The 24,119-nt window shown below is 35.8% G+C and overlaps 1 protein-coding gene across 1 annotated transcript; it reads left to right on the top strand.

Moving 5' to 3' along the window:
- Window positions 1-1,320: 1,320 nt before the first annotated feature.
- FBXO47 (F-box protein 47) lies at window positions 1,321-19,477 on the top strand. Its single transcript, XM_021704441.1, has 10 exons — window positions 1,321-1,504; window positions 1,933-2,103; window positions 4,782-4,858; window positions 6,839-6,916; window positions 7,991-8,099; window positions 13,407-13,583; window positions 14,706-14,852; window positions 15,509-15,651; window positions 18,532-18,691; window positions 19,365-19,477. Exons 1-10 carry the CDS (start codon window positions 1,321-1,323, stop codon window positions 19,475-19,477), a joined length of 1,359 nt encoding a protein of 452 aa, XP_021560116.1.
- The last annotated feature ends 4,642 nt before the right edge of the window (window positions 19,478-24,119 follow it).

Below are 24,119 nucleotides of genomic sequence, written 5' to 3'. Positions count from 1 at the left end.
AATGCTAAAACAAAGTGCTATGGTATTGTTTTAAAGGAGGTTCACAGTATGTTTTTCACTGAGAACTAAATTTTTTGGCCATGTTTTTGAATGTATAACTAATTTTATTGATATGTAACCTTTTAAATGAATAAGTAACAATGTGATTTTAGCAAGTTTGTGACAAAAGGAGAAAATGCATTTGGGTCAGATATATTTGTAACTCTTTGATGAAATGTCTTAGTTGTTACTTCAGAAACAGGGAGCCTTAGATTGGAGTTGTAGTTATGTATATGTACATGTACGTGCACATGTACATATACAAAAGACAATGTTTTCTGAATTGGAGCAATAGTGACACAAAGTCACTGCCTATTATGAATATTTTTTTAAGAATTATTTTTTGGTGTAAGTAAATTATCAGTGATTTTAATAAGTTCTGTCTAAGAAATGTTCACTTCAAAATCAAGTTGTGTAGGCCCTTCCTAAGACTTATAAGTAACCAAAAGTGGAATTAGGATGAAAATCATTGTTCATTTATTTATTCTAGTCTTTAATTTTACAAGACTTTAATTTCACTGTTTATTTGTGTTATACAGCACAGCACATAATTGGTAATAGTATTGTAATCTTCTTAATCTTTTAGAACTCGTAAATTTTAAAAGGTCTAAACTTGGAATTTCTATTTCTTATCTCTATTTTTACTGTTTCCAACAAAGAAAATGTCAGTACTCAGTTTTAAAGAAACAGAAAAACTTTACTACAAAATTTTAAAGGTACATTGATATTTTGATATTTTTTTAGAAGGTAAAGATTATAAAAGGAACATACTAATCGACAGATCTTGAATGTTTTGAATTTGTTATATTGGTTTTTTGTGTCAAATCTTTTACTTTTTAAAGATTTTGTATATTTTCTTAGACTATATCTCATCCAAATACATGTCTCTTACTCTACTAAAATTCTTTATCTAGAATATTTGGCTAAGAGAGAAAAGACTTTTAAACATTTAATATCATGTGAGATGAATAAATACACTCTTATTGGTGGGAACTCCGTAAATTGGACATTATATTAAAAGTTTTGTAAATAGAGGGGTGCCTGGTTGACTGAGTCAGTAGAGCATGTGACTCTTGATCTTGGGGTCATAAGTTTGAGCCCCACGATAGGGGTAGAGATCACTTAAAAAAAAGTTTTGTAAATAGATAGACAGCTATTGCCCATCAAAGTATCAACTTCTTCATTTTAAAAAACAGCTCTTTGTTGCTATAATTTCCTTTCTCCTTTGTCTCTTGTATTTTATTTTTCTAACCAGGATAAATTCATGAGATAAGAAAAAGGATGGCATCTAGAGTAAATACCAGTTTCACTTTGATTCCCAACCAGAAATATAGACGTAGTAATCGTCGATCCAGCAGCTATTTTTCCAACACCCTTGGCTCAGATTCTCAGCCCTTATCAACGCTTGGAAATTTTAAAGCCTTGCCATTGGAAATATTCCAAATAATCTTAAGATATTTGTCAGGTGAGGTCTGGGAACTATGAGTAGGCTATATAAACACTTGAATATTTTTTTCCCCCCTCAAGAACTAGTTTGTCATCTTAGGCTCTGCTAGAATATTAATGGTATTTACATTATGTTTATTTTCTAAAGTTTCATCATTGTTAGGTAAGAGGTACAATGAAGAAAGTATGACACTCAAACTCTTTAAAGCATGCCTCTAATTATAACAACATGGTAACTTGACTGTTACATCCCTAAATATTTCCAATTCATTGAACAGGAGATTTAAAACAATTTTAAGATTTTCCCCCTTTTCCCCACTTTTTTATATATTTTATTATTTAGTATATTGTTAATGAGCTAACTTATAAGTTAATAGATTGTAATAATAATGATGTTCTTGTAATTAAGCTATTTATATATATATGTATATATATTTCTTTTGGTAGTGAAGGATATCAGCATGCTAAGCATGGTGTCCAAAACAGTCAGCCAGCACATTATTAATTATATTTCAACCTCGTCAGGAAGCAAAAGACTTTTACTACAGGATTTTCATAACCTTGAGCTGCCTTGCAAGAGACAAGACTCTGCCATACTGGAACATTACAGATCTCTAGGTAATTTATGTAATGAGAATTGTAACAAGTAAAAAACTACACTTAATTAAGGGGATTTTATTAAACAATTCTGTAAGGCCTGTGGGAAATGGGATATTTCTTAAAGTGTGCCTATTTCTATGATGCTTTTATTCTTTAGTGTGAAGACTTTCCCATAATAGTCCCTTATACGTATCTTTAAAGATGAGAGAATGCACTTTAATGTAAAGTATCAGTCCTTGTGATTCATGTGCATACAGTGTCACCTTTGCTTATTGTCTGGGTGGCTCACCAGTGAAATTGATGTATTTTCAATGCTTTACTTCCTGTGGATCTAATGAGTTTTATTTCTAAACTTCTTTTCTCTTTCAACCATAATCTAGTCCTTAAAATTGAAAAGAAATGTAAACACATTATGGTGGAAGATCACTTTTTCTCTTATCAGAAACAATGTGTTTTTCTTAAGTACTCCACACATTTACTAATAAATCATTATGCTATAATAAATTATCAAAGGAAATTCCATATAATCTCTTCCCTTGATTTATAATCATCTATGTCTTTCACCCTATTCACTGATGTGCTGAAATAAGATTCTAATTTTGTGCTGAAATAAAATTCTGATTTTGACTTGACTAGTGGCACCAGTTTAATTATGAAACTACCTTATAATTAACCGAAGCATAGCAATAAAACCAAAAATTAAGGTGATGTTTTCAATTTTTAAATGAAGGCATAATAGTGAAGTTAAATAATTATTACCTTTTAGTAGCCCAACGATGCCTAGCTTTAAGATAATAAAATAAGACTATATCCATGTGTAAATATATAAAAGTATATTTGATATTAATAAAATTACTATTATATTTAGATTAATAAGATTAAATGAAAGGTATGTAATCTGATTACAGTGTTATTGGTTTCAGTATTTGTGATTAGACTTAGTAAAGCCTGTAATAGAATATAGCAAGACTTTTTGCTACATGTCATTGTAAATATCTTTTTTCAAACATCCTTAGTTGCAGAATAAGTGGTACAGTAAAAGAGCTTATTTTTTGGTTTTGACCTGAAAGAATTTTTTTTTTCTCCCTGACCAAGACTCAGTCGCTCAAAGAAGCAAAAAAGCATTAAGATAATTATTTGGATAATTCAGTGAAAAATACAAATATGTATTGATCTTAATAGCCAGCTTTTAAAAACAGTTTTATTCATGTAATGATTTCAACCTTCCATTTAGTTTTGGTGCAGACACCTGGCTTATGACTGATTCTTTAGGTAAATGTTTGATGTACTTACCATTTTCTCATGTTGCCATTCCTATCTGATCCGTTCTTGTTTTCAGACATTAAAATAACATTTCCAGAATTCTGTGCTCTGAAGATTAAAAATTTTAATTTGCTTCTTCATACAAGACAGCGCAGATGGCCAGTGTGAAAAGAACATTACATCTGACTCTATTTTAGTAGGAAGAAATTTTAAAAGTTGGTCTCTAAAGGGTATAGCAGAGCACCTGTGTTAAAAAAATAAATAAGTCAGCCAGTATTGGTTTTTATGGTAAATTGCAATCCTTAAAAATAGGAGTTTTACATTAGAAAAAGCAACCAGCATACAATTATAGCTTACACTTCCCCGGCTATGATCTGCCATGGGACTGGATGCCAAAACATGAAAGGAAAAGAACTCAGCTTAAAAACCAAACACTGAAAATGTCTTTTTATGTACAAAAATAAGGAGGGTTTATATTCAAACTCAATTCTGGTCATGTGTTGTCCAAACATAGCAACTTCTAAAAATAAATTGGATTCCCATAGATTCTACAGAATTATATAAAGCAGCTATCATATATGTTAAAAAAAAAAGTAAATGCAGAGAAGATAAAAATGGAGAAATTCATGATATTCAGGTATTTATTTTCCTACCATATATCTTATTTTTAGTGTAAGGAAAACATTGCCCTTATAGGAATGTTAACAATGTATTGCCATTTTAGGAAAACAGAACACATGAAGTTAGAGGAAACAAATCATACACTTCTGTCACTGTAGTTCAAGTTATATGTCACACTGGTTTTTTTTCTTTTTTAAAATATCTGAACACAAAATTCTATACATTCTTAACATGTATGCCCCATAAAAGGATATCTTTGAAGGAAGAAATGAATATTTCATCCAAACTGGATACCTTCTGTGAGTGAAAATAACTTCTAACCTCTGAAATTTTAAGTACTTATGATTTCAAAAAAATTTTATATGGAGAAAGGAATACAAAATCGCTTTTCTCATTCTTTCCATGTTTTACATTAAAAGCTCTTAAAGCATTTTCCTTTGTGAACATGTTAATCAAGAAATATTTGAATCTGTTTTCTATAGAATAAAGAGACAGTTCCACTAGTGTATCTTTGTGTCTGTTGTTATATCTTTTTAAATCTAAATACTTTCAATATCTGTCTTATAACATCAATTTCATCATTTTTGTAAGATTTTATGCCACTTAGTGGACATCACAGTTACTTGGTAAACACCATATATTGTAAGTGTTTGGTACCCTTGCTCCCAAACTTCCTCTTCAGAACCATATCAGCTCACAGTCCACTGTGATTTACCATACTTGACTTTCAAGGAAATGTTATGCTGTACTTTACAGGTACTCTTACATTAATTGTATTGTCATTTTTTTCATGTGTCTCTTTACATTCTCAGGTCTGCTATTTAAAAGATGTACGTTGCTGCTACCCACAAGGGAAAGACTAAAGTACATTCACAAGATACTGGCAGAAGTAAGATCACACTTCTCAGTTGGTTCACAGTCTTGATTTCTAGTAAAGATATTTTTTATTAGTATCTTACACCCATTTTAGATCCATCTTCAATTATTAGAATTTCATGAATTAGTACTAATAATTGATTGATGATAATCTAATACTATACCAAGTACCCAGAGATTATAAAACACCAAAATATAGTAGTCTTTTACTTGTCATAAAACAATTTTTATGTATACCTAAGAATATCTATTCAAGTTTATTAGATTTATCAGAGTATAAAAGTATTTTTTATCCTACATGAGAGTCCTGAGGCTGTTTTAAAGTGTTTTAGATATTTTATTAAAATGAAATAATTTCTGAATGTTAATCTTACTGTTTATAAATGTATGAAAACATAGGAAAGGGCGCCTGGGTGGCTCAGATGGTTAAGCGTCTGCCTTCGGCTCAGGTCATGATCCCAGAGTCCTGGGATCGAGTCCCACATCGGGCTCCCGGCTCAGCGGGGAGCCTGCTTCTCCCTCTGACCCTTTCCCCTCTCATGCTGTTTCTCTCTTGCTCGCTCTCTAAAAACTAAATAAAATCTTTAAAAAAAAAAAAGAAAAGAAAACATAGGAAAGTATTTTTAATATTAAAATAACAAAACTTTTGAGAGCGTCTGGGTGGCTCAGTTGGTTAAGCGTCTGACTGTTGGTTTCAGCTCAGGTCATGATCTCAGGGTCATGGGACTGAGCTCTGTATTAGACTCGGCGCTCAATGGGGAGTCTGCTTGAGATTCTCTCTCCCTCTCCCTCTGCCTCTACCCTCCCACGCACACATGCACACACTCTCTCTCTAACTCTAAAATAAATAAATAAATCTTTAAAACATTTTAAAAATAAAATAAAATGTTTATGATGATTTATGACTTGAATGTGTATCCATGTGTTTAGGCATAATCTCTGTATAAGTTTTGAGTTTCACTATACAAACTCAAACATACATCCAACACTGATGGTTCAGTTCTACACTCAGTAGTATGCAAACTGTTTCTGATGCATTAGCTTTTTTTCATGTCAGTATTTGCACTGAGTTCAGGTCTATATTATTACAGCAGCTTCTCAGATGATCTTTCTGCATCTATTTCTTTACTTCCCAAGACATTCTGTATGCTGAATCAAGGTTATTCATCCCTTTCGTTGAGTTAATTTTCTTACTTAAAAAATCTTTCAGTAGCTACTCAATTTCAGCAAGATAAGGTCTAAAGTCTATAGCTGGTATTTAGGGCTCTTCCTGACAATACAACCTTACTCCCTACTACATTGAGCCCAGTTAAGCATGTCGTATCTTTCTTCCCACATAAAGCTTCTTATTCCTACCACTATACAATTTTGTCCTTATTGTTCCCCTCACCTATCTTTCCTATCTTTTTCATTCCTTATATTTTTTTAAAAAAAGATTTGATTTATTTGACAGAGACACAGCGAGAGAGGGAACACAAGCAAGGGGAGTGGGAGAGGGAGAAGCAGGCTTCCCGTGGAGCAGGGAGCCCGATGCGGGGCTTGATCCCAGGACCCTGAGATCATGACCTGAGCCAAAGGCAGATGCTTAATGACTGAGCCACCCAGGTCACCTCTCATTTCTTAACATTTGAATCCTATTTTAAGACAATGCTTTTTTCACATGCTTCAGAAGCTGTTTTGATCATTCCCAAATTTATCTTGTTTCTGCTTTCACAGTATCTGATACAGTGTATATTTAGTCATTTTAACATTTATGTATATTCTAACCTGAATTATCAAAATAATTTCACATGCATGTATTTATGAACTCCTTTAAGATAGACTTTTATATTTCTTTTGTGATCTTACCTATGTAACACAATGCTAATTATTTAGCATTTTAGTTATTTTCAATTAATACTGAAAAATTCTTGCATATTTCCATTAAATTTCAATGTCCAGTCGTTGTACAGTTCCACTGAAAAAGAGGAATTAATAGTTGTTCTCTTTACAGGTTTCCTGTTTTAAATTCAATGGCTGTGCAGCTCCTATCCAATGTTTAGGATTACCATGTTATGGCATGTTTTTACAGGTACATTTTTGCCTTCCTACCATCCCTCTTCTAAGATAGATTTTTGCTTTTGGGGGAAGAAGGACAGGTAATATAAACACATATATTTATATAAAATTCAAAAGGTACAAACTTGTATAAAATGAAAAGTAACTCTACCATCATGGCCTGTCTCTGGTCTACTGAGTTGACTTCAACAGAAGTAACTGTTGTTAGCAGTTTCTTCTCTGTCCTTCCACAGAGAATGAGATTAATTCTTAAACTACTAAAATCCAGTTCAACTGTTTTAAGAAAAATTTATATGATTAATCAACCTTTTCAAAGTCTAACTAGAGTGGCGTACCATTTGAATTTCCTTTTCATGTATGTTTAACTGTACATTCTGGTTGGCTCAAAGATAATTATTAAACTTTGTCCTAATAAAAAATTTTTGCTCGTTCACATCAAAATGTTATTAGTAAATGCTCATAATTGTCGCATTAAGATGAGGTCATTATCGGGCGCCTGGGTGGCTCAGTCGTTAAGCGTCTGCCTTCGGCTCAGGTCATGATCCCAGGGTCCTGGGATCAAGCCCCGCATCGGGCTCTCTGCTCAGCAGGAAGCCTGCTTCTCCCTCTCCCACTCCCCCTGCTTGTGTTCCTGCTCTCGCTATGTCTCTCTGTCAAATAAATAAATAAAATCTTAAAAAAAAAAAAAGAGATCATTATCATTTGTAAGCAATATCATAAATGGTAACTAGAGGACCTCAAAGGGATTCTGTTGAAAACTAAACCACAGTATGGTTGTGAGTCAGATATCTAATGTTGTGTTCTAGGATTTTGGCCTTTGTTACTTTACCCACACTGTCAGAGTTCAGGATTCGGTACCATTTGAAAGGATACTCCCTTTACAACCAAAAAGAAACTGGGTTTTGGAGCATTTCTAGGATTTGTTTATGTAAATTTTCTTATTAATCTGAAAATTCCATAATGGATAAAAGTTGCACATCACCTCAATCATGTGCTACAGCAGTTATGCTCATAAGCTAGCAGTGACTTACATTTTGATTTGATGGTCTGAACATCCGTAATGTTTCCTTTATTTTATTATTCTCAGACCTTAACAGCAGGTTGGGATGAACTCGAGTGCCATCGTGTATATATCTTCTTATGTGAGCTGACTAATCTCTCCCGCAAGATGCAGACTGTTGTCTGCAGCAAACCAGGTAAAAAAACTACAATTCACAGATAATATTATACAGATATTAAAATAGAAAAAAAGCGGGGCGCCTGGGTGGCTCAGTCGTTAAGCGTCTGCCTTCGGCTCAGGTCATGATCCTGGGGTCCTGGGATCGAGCCCCGCATCGGGCTCCCTGCTCGGCGGGAAGCCTGCTTCTCCCTCTCCCACTTCCCCTGCTTGTGTTCCCTCTCTCGCTGTGTCTCTCTCTGTCAAATAACTAAATAAAATCTTTAAAAAAAAAAAAAATAGAAAAAAACAGAGTTCAAAAGTATATTTAAAAGAAAATCATGACATCCATATGTAGTAAAAGGACAAAGAAATGTAAGGGGATGATAAACACTGAATTAGATTGTGAGGCAAACATGGCATGTGATTAGAGAAAGAAGTATTCAGAGGGCTCAGCTGTATTAATAATATTTTATTAATTAAGACTGGATGGGGCGCCTGGGTGGCTCAGTTGGTTAAGCGACTGCCTTCGGCTCAGGTCATGATCCTGGAGTCCCGGGATCGAGTCCCGCATCGGGCTCCCTGCTCAGCGGGGGATCTGCTTCTCCCTCTGACCCTCCTCCCTCTCATGCTCTCTGTCTCTCATTCTCTCTCTCGCAAATAAATAAAATCTTAAAAAAAAAAAAAAAAAGACTGGATGGAGGATACAAAGGTGTTCATTATAGTAGTCTTTAAACCTTTATATATATATATATATGAAATACTTCATATTTTTAAAATTATGGAATCCTACAATCTAGCAATTTCACTCTGAGATACTTCCACAGTGTGCATAAGGAGACCTGTATAAGAATGAGCATTACAGCATGTAACCATGAAAAACTGCAAACAATCTAAATAAATGCCCATCGTCAGGAGAATGGATAAATGAATTAAGTATCCATACAGTTAAAACCATTGTAGTTAAAATGAATGAACTAAAGCCACATATATTAATATGGATAAATCTCAAAATGTAAGTTGAGAAAAAGGTAACCAAAGGATATTTTCCACATGATACTATTTATATACCAATTAAAAACATGTAAAATGATTCTATGTATTCTTTTTATTGTTAATATGCATATATTAAAAAATATAAGAATTTAGTTGGGAGGGGCACCTGGGTGGCTCAGTCGTTAAGCGTCTGCCTTCGGCTCAGGTCATGATCCCAGGGTCCTGGGATCGAGCCCCACATCAGGCTCCCTGCTCGGTGGGAAGCCTGCTTCTCCCTCTCCCACTCCCCCTGCTTGTGTTCCCTCTCTCGCTGTGTCTCTCTCTGTCAAATAAATAAATAAAATTTAAAAAAAAAAAAAAAAAGATTTAGTTGGGAGATGTGATAGTTAAGTTTGTATGTCAACTTGGCTGGGCCATAGTACCCAGATATTTAATCAAACTTTATTCTAGATGTTTCTCTGAAGTTATTTCTTAGATGAGATTAACATTTAAATCAGTAGACTTTAAGTAAAGCAGATTATCCTCCATAACATGGGTAGGGCTCATCAATCACTTGAAGGCCTTAATAGATAAAGACTGACCTCCCAAGCAAGAAAAAATTCTACCAGCAGACTGCCTTTGGATTTGAACTGAAACTCTTCTCTGGTCTCTAGTCTGCCAGCAAACCCTGCAGATTTTGGATTGCCAAGCCTCCACAATCTCGTGAGCTAATTCCTCAAAATAAATTCTTCTCCATGTATATATACACATCCTGTTTGTTCTATTTTTCTGGAGAACCCTGACTAGTACAAGAGGGTCAAAACCCAAATTCAAGATGGTGATTACCTCTAAGGATGAAGGGGAAGAGGATTGGGAGTGATATACAAGAAGCTGTAACCCTACCTATGTATGTATGTATGTATGTATGTATGTATGTATTTATTTATTTATTTATAAGATTTTATTCATTTCTTTGACAGAGAGAGACACAGCGAGAGAGGGAACACAAGCAGGGGGAGTGGGAGAGGGAGAAGCAGGCTTCCCGCAGAGCAGGGAGCCTGAAGCGGGGCTCGATGCGGGGCTCGATCCCAGGATCCTGGGATCATGACCCAAGCCGAAGGCAGACGCTTAACGACTGAGCCACTCAGGCGCCCCATGTTTTATTTATTTTTTTAAAAATCTGAAGCAAATAGGGGCACCTGGGTGGCTCAGCCATTAAGTGTCTGCCTTCGGCTCGGGTCATGATCGCAGGGTCCTGGGATCGAGCCCAGCATCGGGCTCCCTCCTCTGTGGGAAGCCTGCTTCTCCCTCTCCCACTCCCCCTGCTTGTGTTCCCTTTCTCCCCATGTCTCTCTCTGTCAAATAAATAAATAAAATCTTTAAAAAAAAATCTGAAGCAAATATAGCAAAAAGTAAAGCTTTGACAAAGCTAAGTGACTGGTACACAATATTTGTTACAGTATCTCTGCTTTTCTGACAGCTTGAGATATTTCATTATGAAACAAATTATGGATCAAAAAAGCAGATTAGAAGCCCAATGAAACAATAACAAAATTGATTTATCATGTCCCAAACCTTTTATTGGCTGCCCGATGTCATCAAAATAAAGTCCAAACTGGGCGCCTGGGTGGCTCAGTCGTTAAGCGTCTGCCTTCGGCTCAGGTCATGATCCCAGGGTCCTGGGATCGAGTCCCACGTCGGGCTCCCTGCTCAGCGGGAAGCCTGCTTCTCCCTCTCCCACTCCCCCTGCTTGTGTTCCTGTTCTCGCTGTCTCTCTCTGTCATATAAATAAATAAAATCTTTAAAAAAAAAAATAATAAAGTCCAAACTGTTTATAAAGCCCTTCACATTCTCATCCTAATCTACTTTTTCAAATTTATTCCCCATTATTCTCTGTATCAGTTTGACATAGAGTAGTCTTTATCACTTTCCTCACTGTGTCACATATCTCTTATGCATTTCTACTTCATGTCTTTTATTCATTTTTTTTTTTCTAAAATACCATCTCTCTTCATCTTTTAAGACCCAATTTGCCAGACTTTCTCTGTAAAGCCTTTCCTGCTGCTGTGTTACTTGGCTTAATACATCAAGGGGTACTTACTTCATATGGCCTTAGATCATTGGTGGACTTTCTATTTACTCTTGTCTTATCTACAAGTAAGTAGAACATAAATGGTATAAAAATGTAAAATGGTGCCACCACTATGGAAAACAACTTGACCATTTCTCAAAAAGCTAAACATAGAATTGTCATATGACCAAGCAATTCCACTCCTAGCTATTCTTTTTTTTTTTTTTTTTAAAGATTTTATTTATTTGGGCGCCTGGGTGGCTCAGTTGGTTAAGCGACTGCCTTCGGCTCAGGTCATGATCCTGGAGTCCCGGGATCGAGTCCCGCATCGGGCTCCCTGCTCGGCAGGGAGTCTGCTTCTCCCTCTGACCTTCCTCCCTCTCATGCTCTCTGTCTCTCATTCTCTCTCTCAAATAAATAAATAAAATCTTTAAAAAAAAAAAAAGATTTTATTTATTTATTTGACAGAGAGAGACACAGTGAGAGAGGGAACACAAGCAGGGGGAGAGGGAGAGGGAGAAGCAGGCCTCCCGCCTAGCAGGGAGCCCGATGTGGGGCTTGATCCCAGGACCCTGGGATCACGACCTGAGCTGAAGGCAGACGCTTAACGACCAAGCCACCCAGGTGCCCCACTCCTAGCTATTCCTAAGGGAGTTGAGAGCTGGGACTTGGAAAGATACTTGTATGCCAATGTTCACAGCAGCATTATTCACAATACCCAAAAAGTGGGAACAACCCAGGTGTTTATCAATGAATAGATGAATGGATAAACAACATGTGGTCTCTTCATACAATGGAATATTTTTCAGCTATAAAAAGGAAAGAAGCTTTGATGCATGCTAAAATGGATGAACTTGGAAAACATGCTAAGTGAAATAAGTCAGACAACAAAGGACAAATATTGTGATTCCACTTAACTGAGGTATCTCAAACAGGCAAATTCATTAAAACAGAAAGCAGATTTGAGGTTATCAGGAACTGGGGGCAGAGGGAAATGGGGAGTTATTGCTTAATGGTTATAGAGTTTCTGTTTGAGGTGATAAAGAGTTTTGGAAATAAACAGTTGTGATGGTTGAACAGCATTATGAATTAAGTGATGCCACTGTATCGTACACTTTAAAAATGATTAAGATGGCAAACTTTGTGTTATATATATCTATATATGTATAAATAAATATATTTACCACAATTTTTAAAAATTAATAATATAATAGATTTTTTTAAGTTTATTTAAGTAATCTCTACACCTGACATGGGGCATGAACCCACGACTTCAACTTCAAGAGTCACATGCTCTTCCGACTGAGCCAGCCCCAATAATATTATAGATTGTAAACTATTGAATTATACACTTTAAATGAGTGAATTTTTTGGTATGTAAATTATATATATTTCAATAAGTCTGTTAAAAAAGACAAACAAACTCAGGATACTACTTCATACCCACTAGGATGGCTAAAATCAAAAAGTCAGATAACAACAAGTGTTGGTGAAAATATGGAGAAATTGGAACCTTCATACATTGCTGGTCGGGATGTAAGATGGTGCAGCCACTTTGGAAAGCAGTCTAGCAGTTCCTCAAATGACTAAACTTAGAGTTACTCTATGACCCAGAAATTCCACTCCTAGGTATATCCGAAAGAGAAATGAAAACATATGTCCACACAGAAACTGGTACACAAATCTTAATAACAGCATTATTTGTAATAGCCAAAAGGTGGATACAACCCAAATGTCTATCAGCGGGTGAATGGATAAACAAAATGAGGAACATCTATGCCATGGAATATTATTTGGCCATAAAAATGAAGGAAGTACTGATAGATGCCATAACATGGATGAAACATGCTAAGTGAAAGAAATCAGTCACAAAAGACCACATACTATATGATTTCATTCGTATGAAGTCCAGAAAAAGGAAATCTTTAGAGACAGAGGGTAGATTATTGGTTGCTTAAGTCTAGGGATGGTAAAGAATGGAGGGATGGGGGGTGATAGCTAAAAGAACAGGATTTCTTTTTGAGGTGATGAAAATGTTCTAAATTGACTTGGTGCTGGCTGTACATATCTGTGAATATACTAAAACCACTGGATTGTATGATGTGTAAAGTATATCTCAATAAAATTGTTTAAAAAATAGTCCCTTGATAATCTAAAATTTTTACAGAGGAAAATGAAATAATACTTTCAGTACAAAGTATATTACAGATGTCTATCACTGACCATATCCACTGTGTGCATATCCAATGTGCACATCAGCCTTTCTAGGAAGAATGGTTTACAATTCTTTTGTCTTCATAGGAAGTGCCCGAAAACTGGAGTTAAGGATCAGACTGTTCTGTAGGAACGTCCTGCTTGATCACTGGACACATCGAAGTGATTCTGCTTTTTGGTTGACACGTATATTAAAACCATGGCCAATGGTGAATCAGGCAAGATTATTGTATATCATCTTTGGACCAATATCTCCTCAAGATGGTGAGCATACATTTTTTAGGGATGTATGTTACAAAACGTTAATTACCTCTACTTTAGGAAACGTATCTTTTTGTACCTGCTCAGTTTCCTCATTCCTAATGATTAAACTGTGTTTCATGATTTCATAGATGTACACTACATTAGCTTATGCATAACTTAAACTTCAAGACTGCAGGCCATTACCAAATATATTCCTATCATCTCTGGTATACCTAAAAGTCACTACTTTTCATTTCTAAACATTACCTTACCTCAAGATTATGTTTGCTGCTGGAAGGTAATAATAGTGTCTGTAAAGCACAGTAGTAGTTAAATTGATGTTTTACTTAATTTTGGGTGCATAATATGATTATGTGCATTTTTTTGCCTCTCTAATTAAGTTTTGCTTAGATTAATGTTAAAATTAGCATACAGTTCTTCTTTGGTTCACATTACCTATGTCAGGAGGTAACCAGTTTAAAGTAGCAGCAGGAAGCCAATCTGGGATCAAATTTTGTTTTGTGTAATTCACATAGAGAATTGGTCATAGGTAAATATTCAAAAATTGGCTGGATTACTGTGTTTTGATATATTTAATATTTGGAAGGTACTCAAATACAACATGTTCTCTTTTTGGAAGGATATCAATAGATTTCATTTTATTTTAGTACGATTACATCAGTTGCCTATTATAATTTTTTAAAAGATTTTATTTATTTATTTGACAAAGAGAGAAAAGCACAAGCGGGGTGGCGGGGGAGGGAGAAGCAGGCTCCCAGCTGAGCAGAGGGCCCAATCTTGACCTGACCCGAAGGCATACACTTAACTGACTGAGCCACCCAGGCGCCCCTATTATAATTTTTGTTACAGGCATAGCATTATCTTTGAACTAGAAGCACTATTCTACTTGGTGAAACTACCTTTTCTTTACTTCATGTAGCAATTGTTGCTAAACTTCGTCACATCAGTCAGAGACAGTCACACTTATACTGTTATCAGAATTGACTTTTCATTATGAAAGTAGCATATATAAGCAAATGGGATTCTATTAAGCAATCCAGTTTCCTTTTTAAACAATCCATGAAGTCTTTATTACAAAGCCAACTGTTCTGTCATAGCCTAGTTTTTATTTCAATTATCCAGGACAGGTGGTTTGGCAGAAAATGATAGAAGGACCTACAGATGAATCCAGTCTGAAAGGTTTGGCTGATGCTATTAAATTACTGTATGACACAAGCACCAAAGAGTGGACGGCAGATGATGTTATCAGTCTTGTAGATGAACTATCAGGTAAAAGCACATATTGACCACACAGAGTAGTAGAAATATATTCTTCGAATACAGTTATAAAATTGTAAGGATAATTCTATAGGTAACAAAGGAATTGCCTATTTGAAATCACTAAATGTTCTAAAATATTTAAAGAGTTTGGTATATGTTTGAAGAGAATGCATATAATCAACTTCCTTTCCTCCAATTGCCAATAAATATGTATTTATTATTATTTGAAAGTTTCACATTTAAATAGCTCAGTTATTTCCATTTTGCAAATTCTCACAAACAACCTCCTAGGTTGTGTAAGAAGAAAGCCCTCTCCTGCTGGCACAGATGGAAAAAAAATTTTTCCATTCCTGCAGAATCCTTTAGATTCTAAAGTTTATAAGGTTTCTTTCCTTACACAGAATTAGACTACCTTGCCTTTTGATATATGTGTAGGAGAAATGCTTTGACTATATTGCTAGGACATTTGTAAAAGCCACTATAACTTGGCAGTAATCTCTATCTCTGGTTGAATGCAGTAATTACAAAACCAAAGCACTTTGTGCTTTCCCCTTGGCTCTAGTTGTATTTCCAATAAGGTAATATAATATTGCATGTACTTAATGATGTTTACTAGAGCTATTATGTAATTTCTCACTAAATAACTGTTCTTCCTCTAATAAAAGTGGTTCCCCGTGAGTGGCTTCTAGAGAATAATGCACGTCTCCTAATCCTAAGTGGGAACAACATCTGTTTCACTTTCATGGCTAGTAAAGCTGTGAATGGACGGGCCATTGAACTGGCAAAGCTGATAGTCTTTTTGGCTTTGGTAAGTAAAAACCAAGTTTTTCTCTAGCAAGTTGTTTAACATTATAGTTGACCTACCAGGGAGCTGTCTTGAAGGAACTGAAATATGTTCAAAACATTTTGAAAGAATAAGTATTTAAGCGTATATTTTATGTATATTTAAAAATTTTTAAATATATATAATATAAGATCATACTTGGAATCATTCCTTATATTAACCTCTCCCCACTTAATGTCCATATTTTCATTATACAGCTCTGCTGAGTTATATTCTTTTTTTAAAATTCCATTAAAAACAGCTTTTATGATTTGCTTCAAAATAATCATTGGGCAGCAGGGAGAGGATGTGAAAGTAAATGGTAGTAGAGAGGAGACAAGATTGGTAATTGCTGAAGCTGGGGAATGGATATTAGAGGTTCACTATACTATTATCTCCACTTTTGTATAGTTAAAATGTTTTTCAAAATAAAACATTAGGGGCGCCTGAGTGGCTCAGTTAGTTAAGCGGCTGCCTTCAGCTTAGGTCATGATCCCGGGGTCTTGGGATCAAGCCCTGCATCGGGCTCCCTGCTCAGCGGGGAGACTGCTTCTCCCTCTCCCTCTGTCTCCCAGCTTGTGCTCTCACTCTCTCTGTCAAATAAATAAATAAAATCTTAAAAAAAAAGAAAAAAAGAAAACATTAAAGGTGCCTCTGGGTGGCTCAGTCGGATGAGTGTCCGACTCTTGATTTTGGCTCAGGTCAGGATCTCAGGGACATGAGATTGAGCCCCGCATCAGGGTCTGCTCTGGATGTGGAGCCTGCTTAAGATTTTCTCTCTCCCTCTGCCCTGCCCCCCAATCCCCGTTTCTCTCTCTCTCTCTCTCAAAAATAAATAAATAAATAAATAAAACATTAAAATATATTTAATATTCATTCATTTAACACAAATTGAGTGTTTTACTATGGGCCATACACTGTGTGAAATTCTAAGACTATGGAAGTTAATGGAAAAAATTTCTGACCAAAAGCTGCTTAAGGTCTTTTAAGATCTATCAAGGTATATATAAATAAATTCAGTGTGATAAGTACAAAAATATATATACAAAAAGATACAAACAGAGGTAGCAGAGGTGGGCCAATATTGGGTGAATATAGCACAGACAGGGCTTCCCAGCCCTGTCCCAGCTTGAAAATTATTCAAGCGTGTACCTGCACGTGTTACATAGAAATCTCATTGATTTGGCTACCATCACAGATGCCACCCCAACCAGTGCTTCAAAAGCACTAGAATAGTCTTCCAGGTGACTAGTGTGAGGAATGATTGATGGAATATGGAATCAATGGAATAGAGACAAGAATCTACCAAACCAACTGCTTAAAACATGAATGAAACCTCTGTGGCTCTTCTTAAAATGTGAAACCGTGAAGAAAGCTACCAAATTAACTACATTCTCAATGTAAATATTTATTTTAGTAATTAAGCAGATTGCCTCAGAGAGAGAGAGATGGAACTGCATGGCTATATTTGTAGGACTGTAAGCAGCTCAGTATTATTTCTGGAGTAAAGTGTGCAGAGGAGGAGGTGGTGAGGAAGGGAGAGGCTAGGTAAGGAAGGACTTTGTCAGCCATTCTGTGGGGCTTGAACACATGCTCTAATAGGGAGCTGCTGAAAAGTTTTAGGAAGGTGAGAGACGTAAGTTTTAAGTTTTTGGAAGGTACTTTGGCAGCGCTATAGCAAGTAGAATGAAGAGGAAGTCACTGAGGGTGACTTCCCTAGAAAACCTCTGATAAACATCTCAGTGTTGATCATTAATTTTCTCTAAGTGGCCTCAGATTTGTCTTCTCTTCATCTTCGTTTACTACTAGTGTACTACTAGTGTTCTGAAGCCATTTTATGTGTAGGGTAAATCGTCTCCCAGAAGAGATTGAGAGCTCTTTGACATCCAGACTAGGTGACTTATTTCTTTCAAAGTGCCTGGAACAGTGCCTTACACGTAGTACATAGTCAACAAATCTTTCCTGTCAGGTTTACATTATAACTAAATGTTACACTACTATAGGGTTTATTTTCATGCTGTATATTATTTGGCTATGTGAATTAAATTGGCCATTTGGAATGTTAGTAAATAAACCTTTTTCCTTTTGGCCAGCTTTAACTATTAACATGTAATCTTTAAATATTTTGTCCTTTATTTTATTTTTTAAAGATTTTATTTATTTGAGAGCGTGAGCGAGAGAGAGGAGAGAGAGAGAGCACAAGCGGGGGGAGGGGGAGGGGGTAGATGGAGAGGGAGGAGCAGATTCCCTGCTGAGCAGAGAGCCCACAGGGCTTGATCCCAGGATCCTGGGATCATGACCTAAGCTAAAGGCAGACGCCCAACCATCTGAGCCACCTAGGCGTCCCTAAATATTTTATCTTTTAAATAATAGATAAATATTCCCTACAACTCTGAAGGTGGAGAGTTGATAAGACCATAGTTCTCTTGCCTATTAAAATTGCCTGTTTGTCACCCTTATTGGATTTCTGGAAAATAGAGGCCCTGTCTTTATGGCTTAACCATTGTTTCTCCAGCTCTTAGCATCTGCTCAATAAATAATAACTGAATGAATGAATGAGCAGAAGTCTTATTTTTGATATGTTTAACAATTATTTGAAATATTAGTTCTTACATTAATGAATAATATGCCATGATAATCTTGGACAAAGCTTTTATTTACATCACACTTTTTTTCCACTAAAATTGTACCGTTTGAAAGGAAAGGAGAATTAGATGTAAGAGCATTTCCCACTTATAAACTCAATATGATGTCATGTGTAATAAATTATGTAAAGTCTTAAACCATCATTGTCAATACCATTTTCAAATTCTACAGTTTTCTTCACATGAAGCTTTACCATTACTCTTCTTATATCTAAATCAGGTGTGTGAGAAAGAACTATACTGCATGGATTGGGCAGTTAAAATGATGCAAAAAGTCTGTAAAGTCTTTAGCACTCCCATGGAGAGAAATAACTTCCTGCAGAGTGTGGCGAATGCATTTGCATGTGTTATAATGGAAATGCTGCAGGCAGTTATGTCCGGTGAGTGAGTGTGTGTGTAGACGGTGCACAAGTGTGACTAAAATGCATTCTAGTCTCCACTTAAAACAGCGCTAATTCCATGTAGACTTTTATTTCTAAACCAAGAATAGAAGAAGCAGACATTTTTGTTTATTTTTCCATGAGATATATTTAGCTCTTGGTTTTGCTACTTTTTAAGTCTTGTATGGATTTCAATGGAAAACCTGAAGTTGAAGAGTCTGCTCTGAAAGGAACCAGTTCCAGTTTTGCACAGCCAAATGTTCACTTGCTCACTTACCAACTATCCTAATCATCATAATAATGCCCTATATTGTTTAGTTTCAACACATACTATTGTATAGTTTTATTAGTTAGTCAACATGATAATCAACCCTATTTTACAGATGAGAAAACTAAGGCTTAGAGACACTACTTGACTTGCCCAAGATCATAGAGTTAGAGGCAGTAAAGCATGGACCAGCATCCTTTTCCTCTGACTTCTTATTCAGTGCTCTTATATAGTTCCCTGATTTTGGTGGTTAATGTCTGACTTAGTAAATAAAGATCACTAACTAGTCTTCTGTTACCTATTTTTAGGGAAAATTGGAACATTTTATTCCAAATAAATCATATATTTGAAAATTTAACCGTCATTTTCTTTTCCCTACTGTCCACTCCTGTGTGTGGCATACAGGAGACCGTGATGAAGACGACAGAAGCTTTCTGAATTTGTTCCATCTTGTACACGCTCAGGCAAACTTCCATAAGGAGGTCTTGTATTTGACCATGAATACTCTCTCTACCTAAATACTCAGAAAGCCTTGGATTTAGAGAATACCTCACCGAACAAACAATTGGAAGAGTTCTACTTTTCCACACTCAAAGAATAGCATCCATGGGACTTTTTATCACCTAAATAACCTAACAACTCCAAAGCTGCACAGAATTTTAGAAGCAACTGCTTGCACCATTATTAATATAAAAATTACAGGCAAACCCAAGAGTGCTTTGAGATTTCTCCAGAAAACAAGCTGTGTCTCTCCAGATTTTGGTAAACCTAACACCCAACTAAATAGAGCACTAGTGTCCAAGAATTGGGGGCCAACCTGTATGTGTGGATGTTTGAAGCAAGAGAAAATTCTGTTTTGTAAGTAGAGGTGACTCAAATTCACTAAATGTATCTGTTCCCTTTGCTTAGGTTGTATAGACATAACCTAGAATGCTTGATAAAGATCTGCAATATGATGCTTTGGAATGTGTAGATATAAATCACATTTTTTCACCACCTTATAGAACATTATATTTTGTTGATGTTTTACATGAACTAACAGATCAAAAACCAAAGGAAGTATGTGTGTATATACATATTCATACATATATAAGTATGTCTGTATATCTGTATACATACAAACACACACACACATACACATTTCCGTCTTTAAGACAAAAGTCTATAAATAGAGGAAAGTATATGTTGTCTTAATACAATTAAGTCATCTTTTATTCCTTCCTGGAGATTAGAGTAAAATGTCGCAAATAAGGGAGAATATAAAATGAAAGAAAGTACCCATTCTGCCACCAGAACAATCTTCACAGATAATTTGCACTTCTTCCTAAAACTTTCCTCCCTATCTTAAAGAGCGGGGCTCGAAGGAACCCGGTAGCAGCATGCATGGTGAGGGCCGCCCTGAGAGAGTGGGGTTTCACTCCAGTAAATGGATTCCAAAGAAGCTCCAGGACTATTTCAGTCTGATTAACATTTACCCACCGCTTTTACTATTAAAATAGAAACCAGTAGTGTCTCATGGGGCTGAAATCATGCTGGGGCCCTCCTGGATCTCCCATTTTCTTCTCCTTGGGTTTGATCATTTTATTTCTGCTGAAGGCATACCCATTCCCACTGGACTTCTCAGAGGCTGGCTTTCTTTTCCTAAGCCCTTGATTTAACTCACCTCTGCAGCTGAGGAAGGAAAGGAGCACTAGAAAATATAGAAATTACCCACATAAGTGGGTGTAAATTGTGTAATTTGTGGGAAATTCTCAAGTGTTTGCCAAGAGTTTAATAGGATTCAGGAAGAGTGAAAATTTTGAGAAAAATATAAATTGTGATAACAAAATATTACTATATTTCAGTAGCAAAAGCACTTACCTTAGTTTTTAAAATATCAGAAATTAACTACCTTTCCCTGATGAATCGTCCAACCATAATTTCATCCGTGGCAGGAATTTTTTTCTCTGGAGTTTAGTATTTGCATATTCATGCAGAAACAAAGTTCTTGCTTTTCTCCTGGTTTCATTTTCTTCCTCTCATTTTAAGAATTCACCCACAATTAAATTATAAAGATTAAAAATTGGCAGATACCAGAATACAAAATAATACCTTGATTTTAGCCTTTCTTTCTCCCTCTTTCACTCTTTTTCCTGTACATGCTCTGGAAAGCCTAATCCATTTATTTATCAAAACACTGGTGATTCCAAGTTAACAGTGTACCCATTAGATTATTTGGGGGAGGGTGAAGAAAAGTAGAGGAAAAAGTAAAAATTTTAATGTAAACTGAATATTTTCAGTATTTCACTCAATAGACACTGTTTCATTCTCTGAGAGAAAGAAATTTGGCTTTGTGAAGTTTCCTTGAATTATCTAAGTCCCCACGGTGGTTTACAAAAGAAGCATGGTTTAACTTAACATGTTTTTGACCCAGATTTTGAATCTCCTTATACACTTAAACGGACATGACTGCTGCTATAAAATTTTTTAAACATATTATTATATTATCCTGGATAATTGTGAGATTATTATCTCACCCTCTCCCAAAATTTGGAACATAAAAAAATCAAATTCATTCTTTGGGTGCAGTAGATAAAGGATATCGTCTTGCTACCAATAAAAAGTAAACTGACAAGTTCTTAATTCAGTTATCAATAGATAAAATCACTAAAACCAAACTTGCAATTTCCTCAATTCAGCAGCCCGGTTTTTGTTTGTTTGTTTGTTTTTGTTTTGTTTTGTTTTTTGCCAAATGCATTTGTCATTAGGAATAAAGTGTGATATCAAATGTTTAAGAGGGAGATTAACTTGCAAAAGCACATATTGTTATCACTGGTATCAATGTTTAAGTGACAGACACTCATAGTACCACCAAAGAAGGAGTATTGGCAAAATGCATAGCCTAAAATTACTAGGAGATTGTCCACTTCTAACCAACTTCAGAACAGTCATAACATAACAACGTGAGCTGCTAACAGGTCAGATAATTTATCCTATCTCTTCTCCTAGATTAAAGATTGACCTGGTCTTCTAGCTCTTTTTTTCCTTTTGATAGTGATTCCCTCAGTCTCCTTTGACTTTCATTTGAGGCTGAATTTTACTTCTACTAGGAAGCAAGCCGCATGACACATCACTATATTTATCTTACCGTTGTTTCTAAACACACACCATACTAATAAACTAAGGACACTTCTTTTCTTAGAAACTAATTTAATGTTTATATCTTGTGATAAATACTCTATACCTTAAGAAACCATGGAACATCTATCCTTAACACTTTTTTTGATAATTCCTTCTCATGCCCTTCTGATCCCTCAACTTCTTTATCGTATTCACAATGCAGGCAGTAAATTACTGTATTCGGGAAGTGGTTTAATCATTCCAGAAGTTCAAGTGGTTGCTTATCAGGTGGCTCTCTATAGCATGAACAGTAGACACCTTATTTCACACTTTTTCCAGTGCTTTGATGTTTTAGTTCATTCTTCCTGTTCTTCCGATAAGAACAAAGGTTTTATTGCCAGGATAGTCATCCACCTGAAGTGGAGATCAGAGCAAGCATGAGGTGTGCAGGGAAAGATGCAACTGGGAGAACCATCTTATGTTAATAAAAAACAAACCTTTACCTCTTTGTGTGATTATTACCTGAGAGTCAATGTCTTTAAGTGAATAGTACTCAATTATATGATTACAGATTTCTTTTCAATTCCACTAGCAGGTAGCGGTGAAACCTGTAAGAAATCAGGTTATGGACATATGCTCCTTGCTTTATTGAAACATCACTAAGATAGGAAAGATGACCTGAAAGACAGCTGTATTGGATAGTCTTCTCTAGGTTAAAATAAAAAGTGCTGAAGTACCAAGAACACAATTTTTTTCATCAAGAGAGCAAATATAATTCCAGAAAATTCTTCAAGTAACCAGAGACTTAAAAAAAAAATAGTTTAGCCCTCGAAAGGCTTTCTTATAGATATGTACAAAAGTGAAAAATATGCACTGTTATTTTTAAAGTATTGTATTTATGGCAAAATGTCTTTGATATCTAAATATTAATATTTGCTAAATTTTATTTAATTTGTTATTTATTAATATTAATAAAATTTAAATTAGAAACATTCTAACTTGTATAGAGTTTGTTATTATGCAAGTCATTGAGTATAATTCCTTTATTTCTTATGGAAGAACTTATTTTTATTTAAGCTGTTAGTTACAGCTCTACCATGATTAAAACACAAAACATCTTAATATAATGTTGCAGTTAGGGTACCTGGGTGGCTCAGTTGTTGAGCGTCTGCCTTTGGCTTGGGTCGTGATCCCAGGGTCCTGGGATCGAGCCCCACGTCGGGCTCCCTGCTCAGCGGGAAGCCTGCTTCTCCCTCTCCCGCTCCCCCTGCTTGTGTTCCCTCTCTCACTGTGCCTCTCTCTGTCGAATGGACAAATAAAATCTTAAAAAAAAAATGTTGCAATTAGCTACATATCTATGTATAATTTGTGCTTAGTATTACAGTATATAAGTTAATTAAATAATTTCATTTACCAGCAACAGCTCATAAATTGAACAATAATCTGTAAGTAGAACAGTATTCTATACTATTCTGCTATTTAATTCAGAGACCAAATTCCCAAGCAATTAATGTTCCAAATACTACAATTATCATAGTTTAACATCAGTTTCAAAAAACAAAATATGGGGCGCCTGGGTGGCTCAGTTGGTTAAGCGACTGCCTTCGGCTCAGGTCATGATCCTGGAGTCCCTGGATCGAGTCCCGCATCGGGCTCCCTGCTCGGCAGGGAGCCTGCTTCTGCCTCTGACCCTCCCCCCTCTCATGTGCTCTCTCTCTCTCTCATTCTCTCTGTCTCAAATAAATAAATAAAATCTTTAAAAAAAAATGTGATTAAATATTGTGGATTACCTGCAATTTCCCATGACCACAAGATCTGTTTTTCTTTTTTTCTTTTTTTTAAAGATTTTATTTATTTATTTGACAGAGAGAGAGAGCGAGAGAGGGAACACAAGCAGGGGGAGTGGGAGAGGGAGAAGCAGGCTTCCCACAGAGCAGGTCTTGAGCTCGATCACAGGAACCCTGGTACCATGACCTGAGCCGAAGGCAGACGCTTAACGACTGAGCCACCCAGGCACCCCAAGATTTGTTTTTCTAAGAACAAAGAAGTTCTTAAATATGT

The sequence above is a fragment of the Neomonachus schauinslandi genome, chromosome 15 (assembly GCF_002201575.2).
Source record: "Neomonachus schauinslandi chromosome 15, ASM220157v2, whole genome shotgun sequence".
NCBI lineage: Eukaryota > Metazoa > Chordata > Mammalia > Carnivora > Phocidae > Neomonachus > Neomonachus schauinslandi.
The sequence above is the reverse complement of the archived record's forward strand: the minus strand, read 5'-3'. Positions and strand labels throughout refer to the sequence as shown.

Bases quoted from the DNA above. Each gene is read 5' to 3' on its own strand.
- FBXO47 (XM_021704441.1), top strand. From the start codon at position 1,321: ATGGCATCTAGAGTAAATACCAGTTTCACTTTGATTCCCAACCAGAAA. The intron at 4,859-6,838 runs GTAAGATCACAC...TTCTCTTTACAG, and splicing joins TTCACAAGATACTGGCAGAA to GTTTCCTGTTTTAAATTCAA. The intron at 15,652-18,531 runs GTAAGTAAAAAC...TATCTAAATCAG, and splicing joins TGATAGTCTTTTTGGCTTTG to GTGTGTGAGAAAGAACTATA.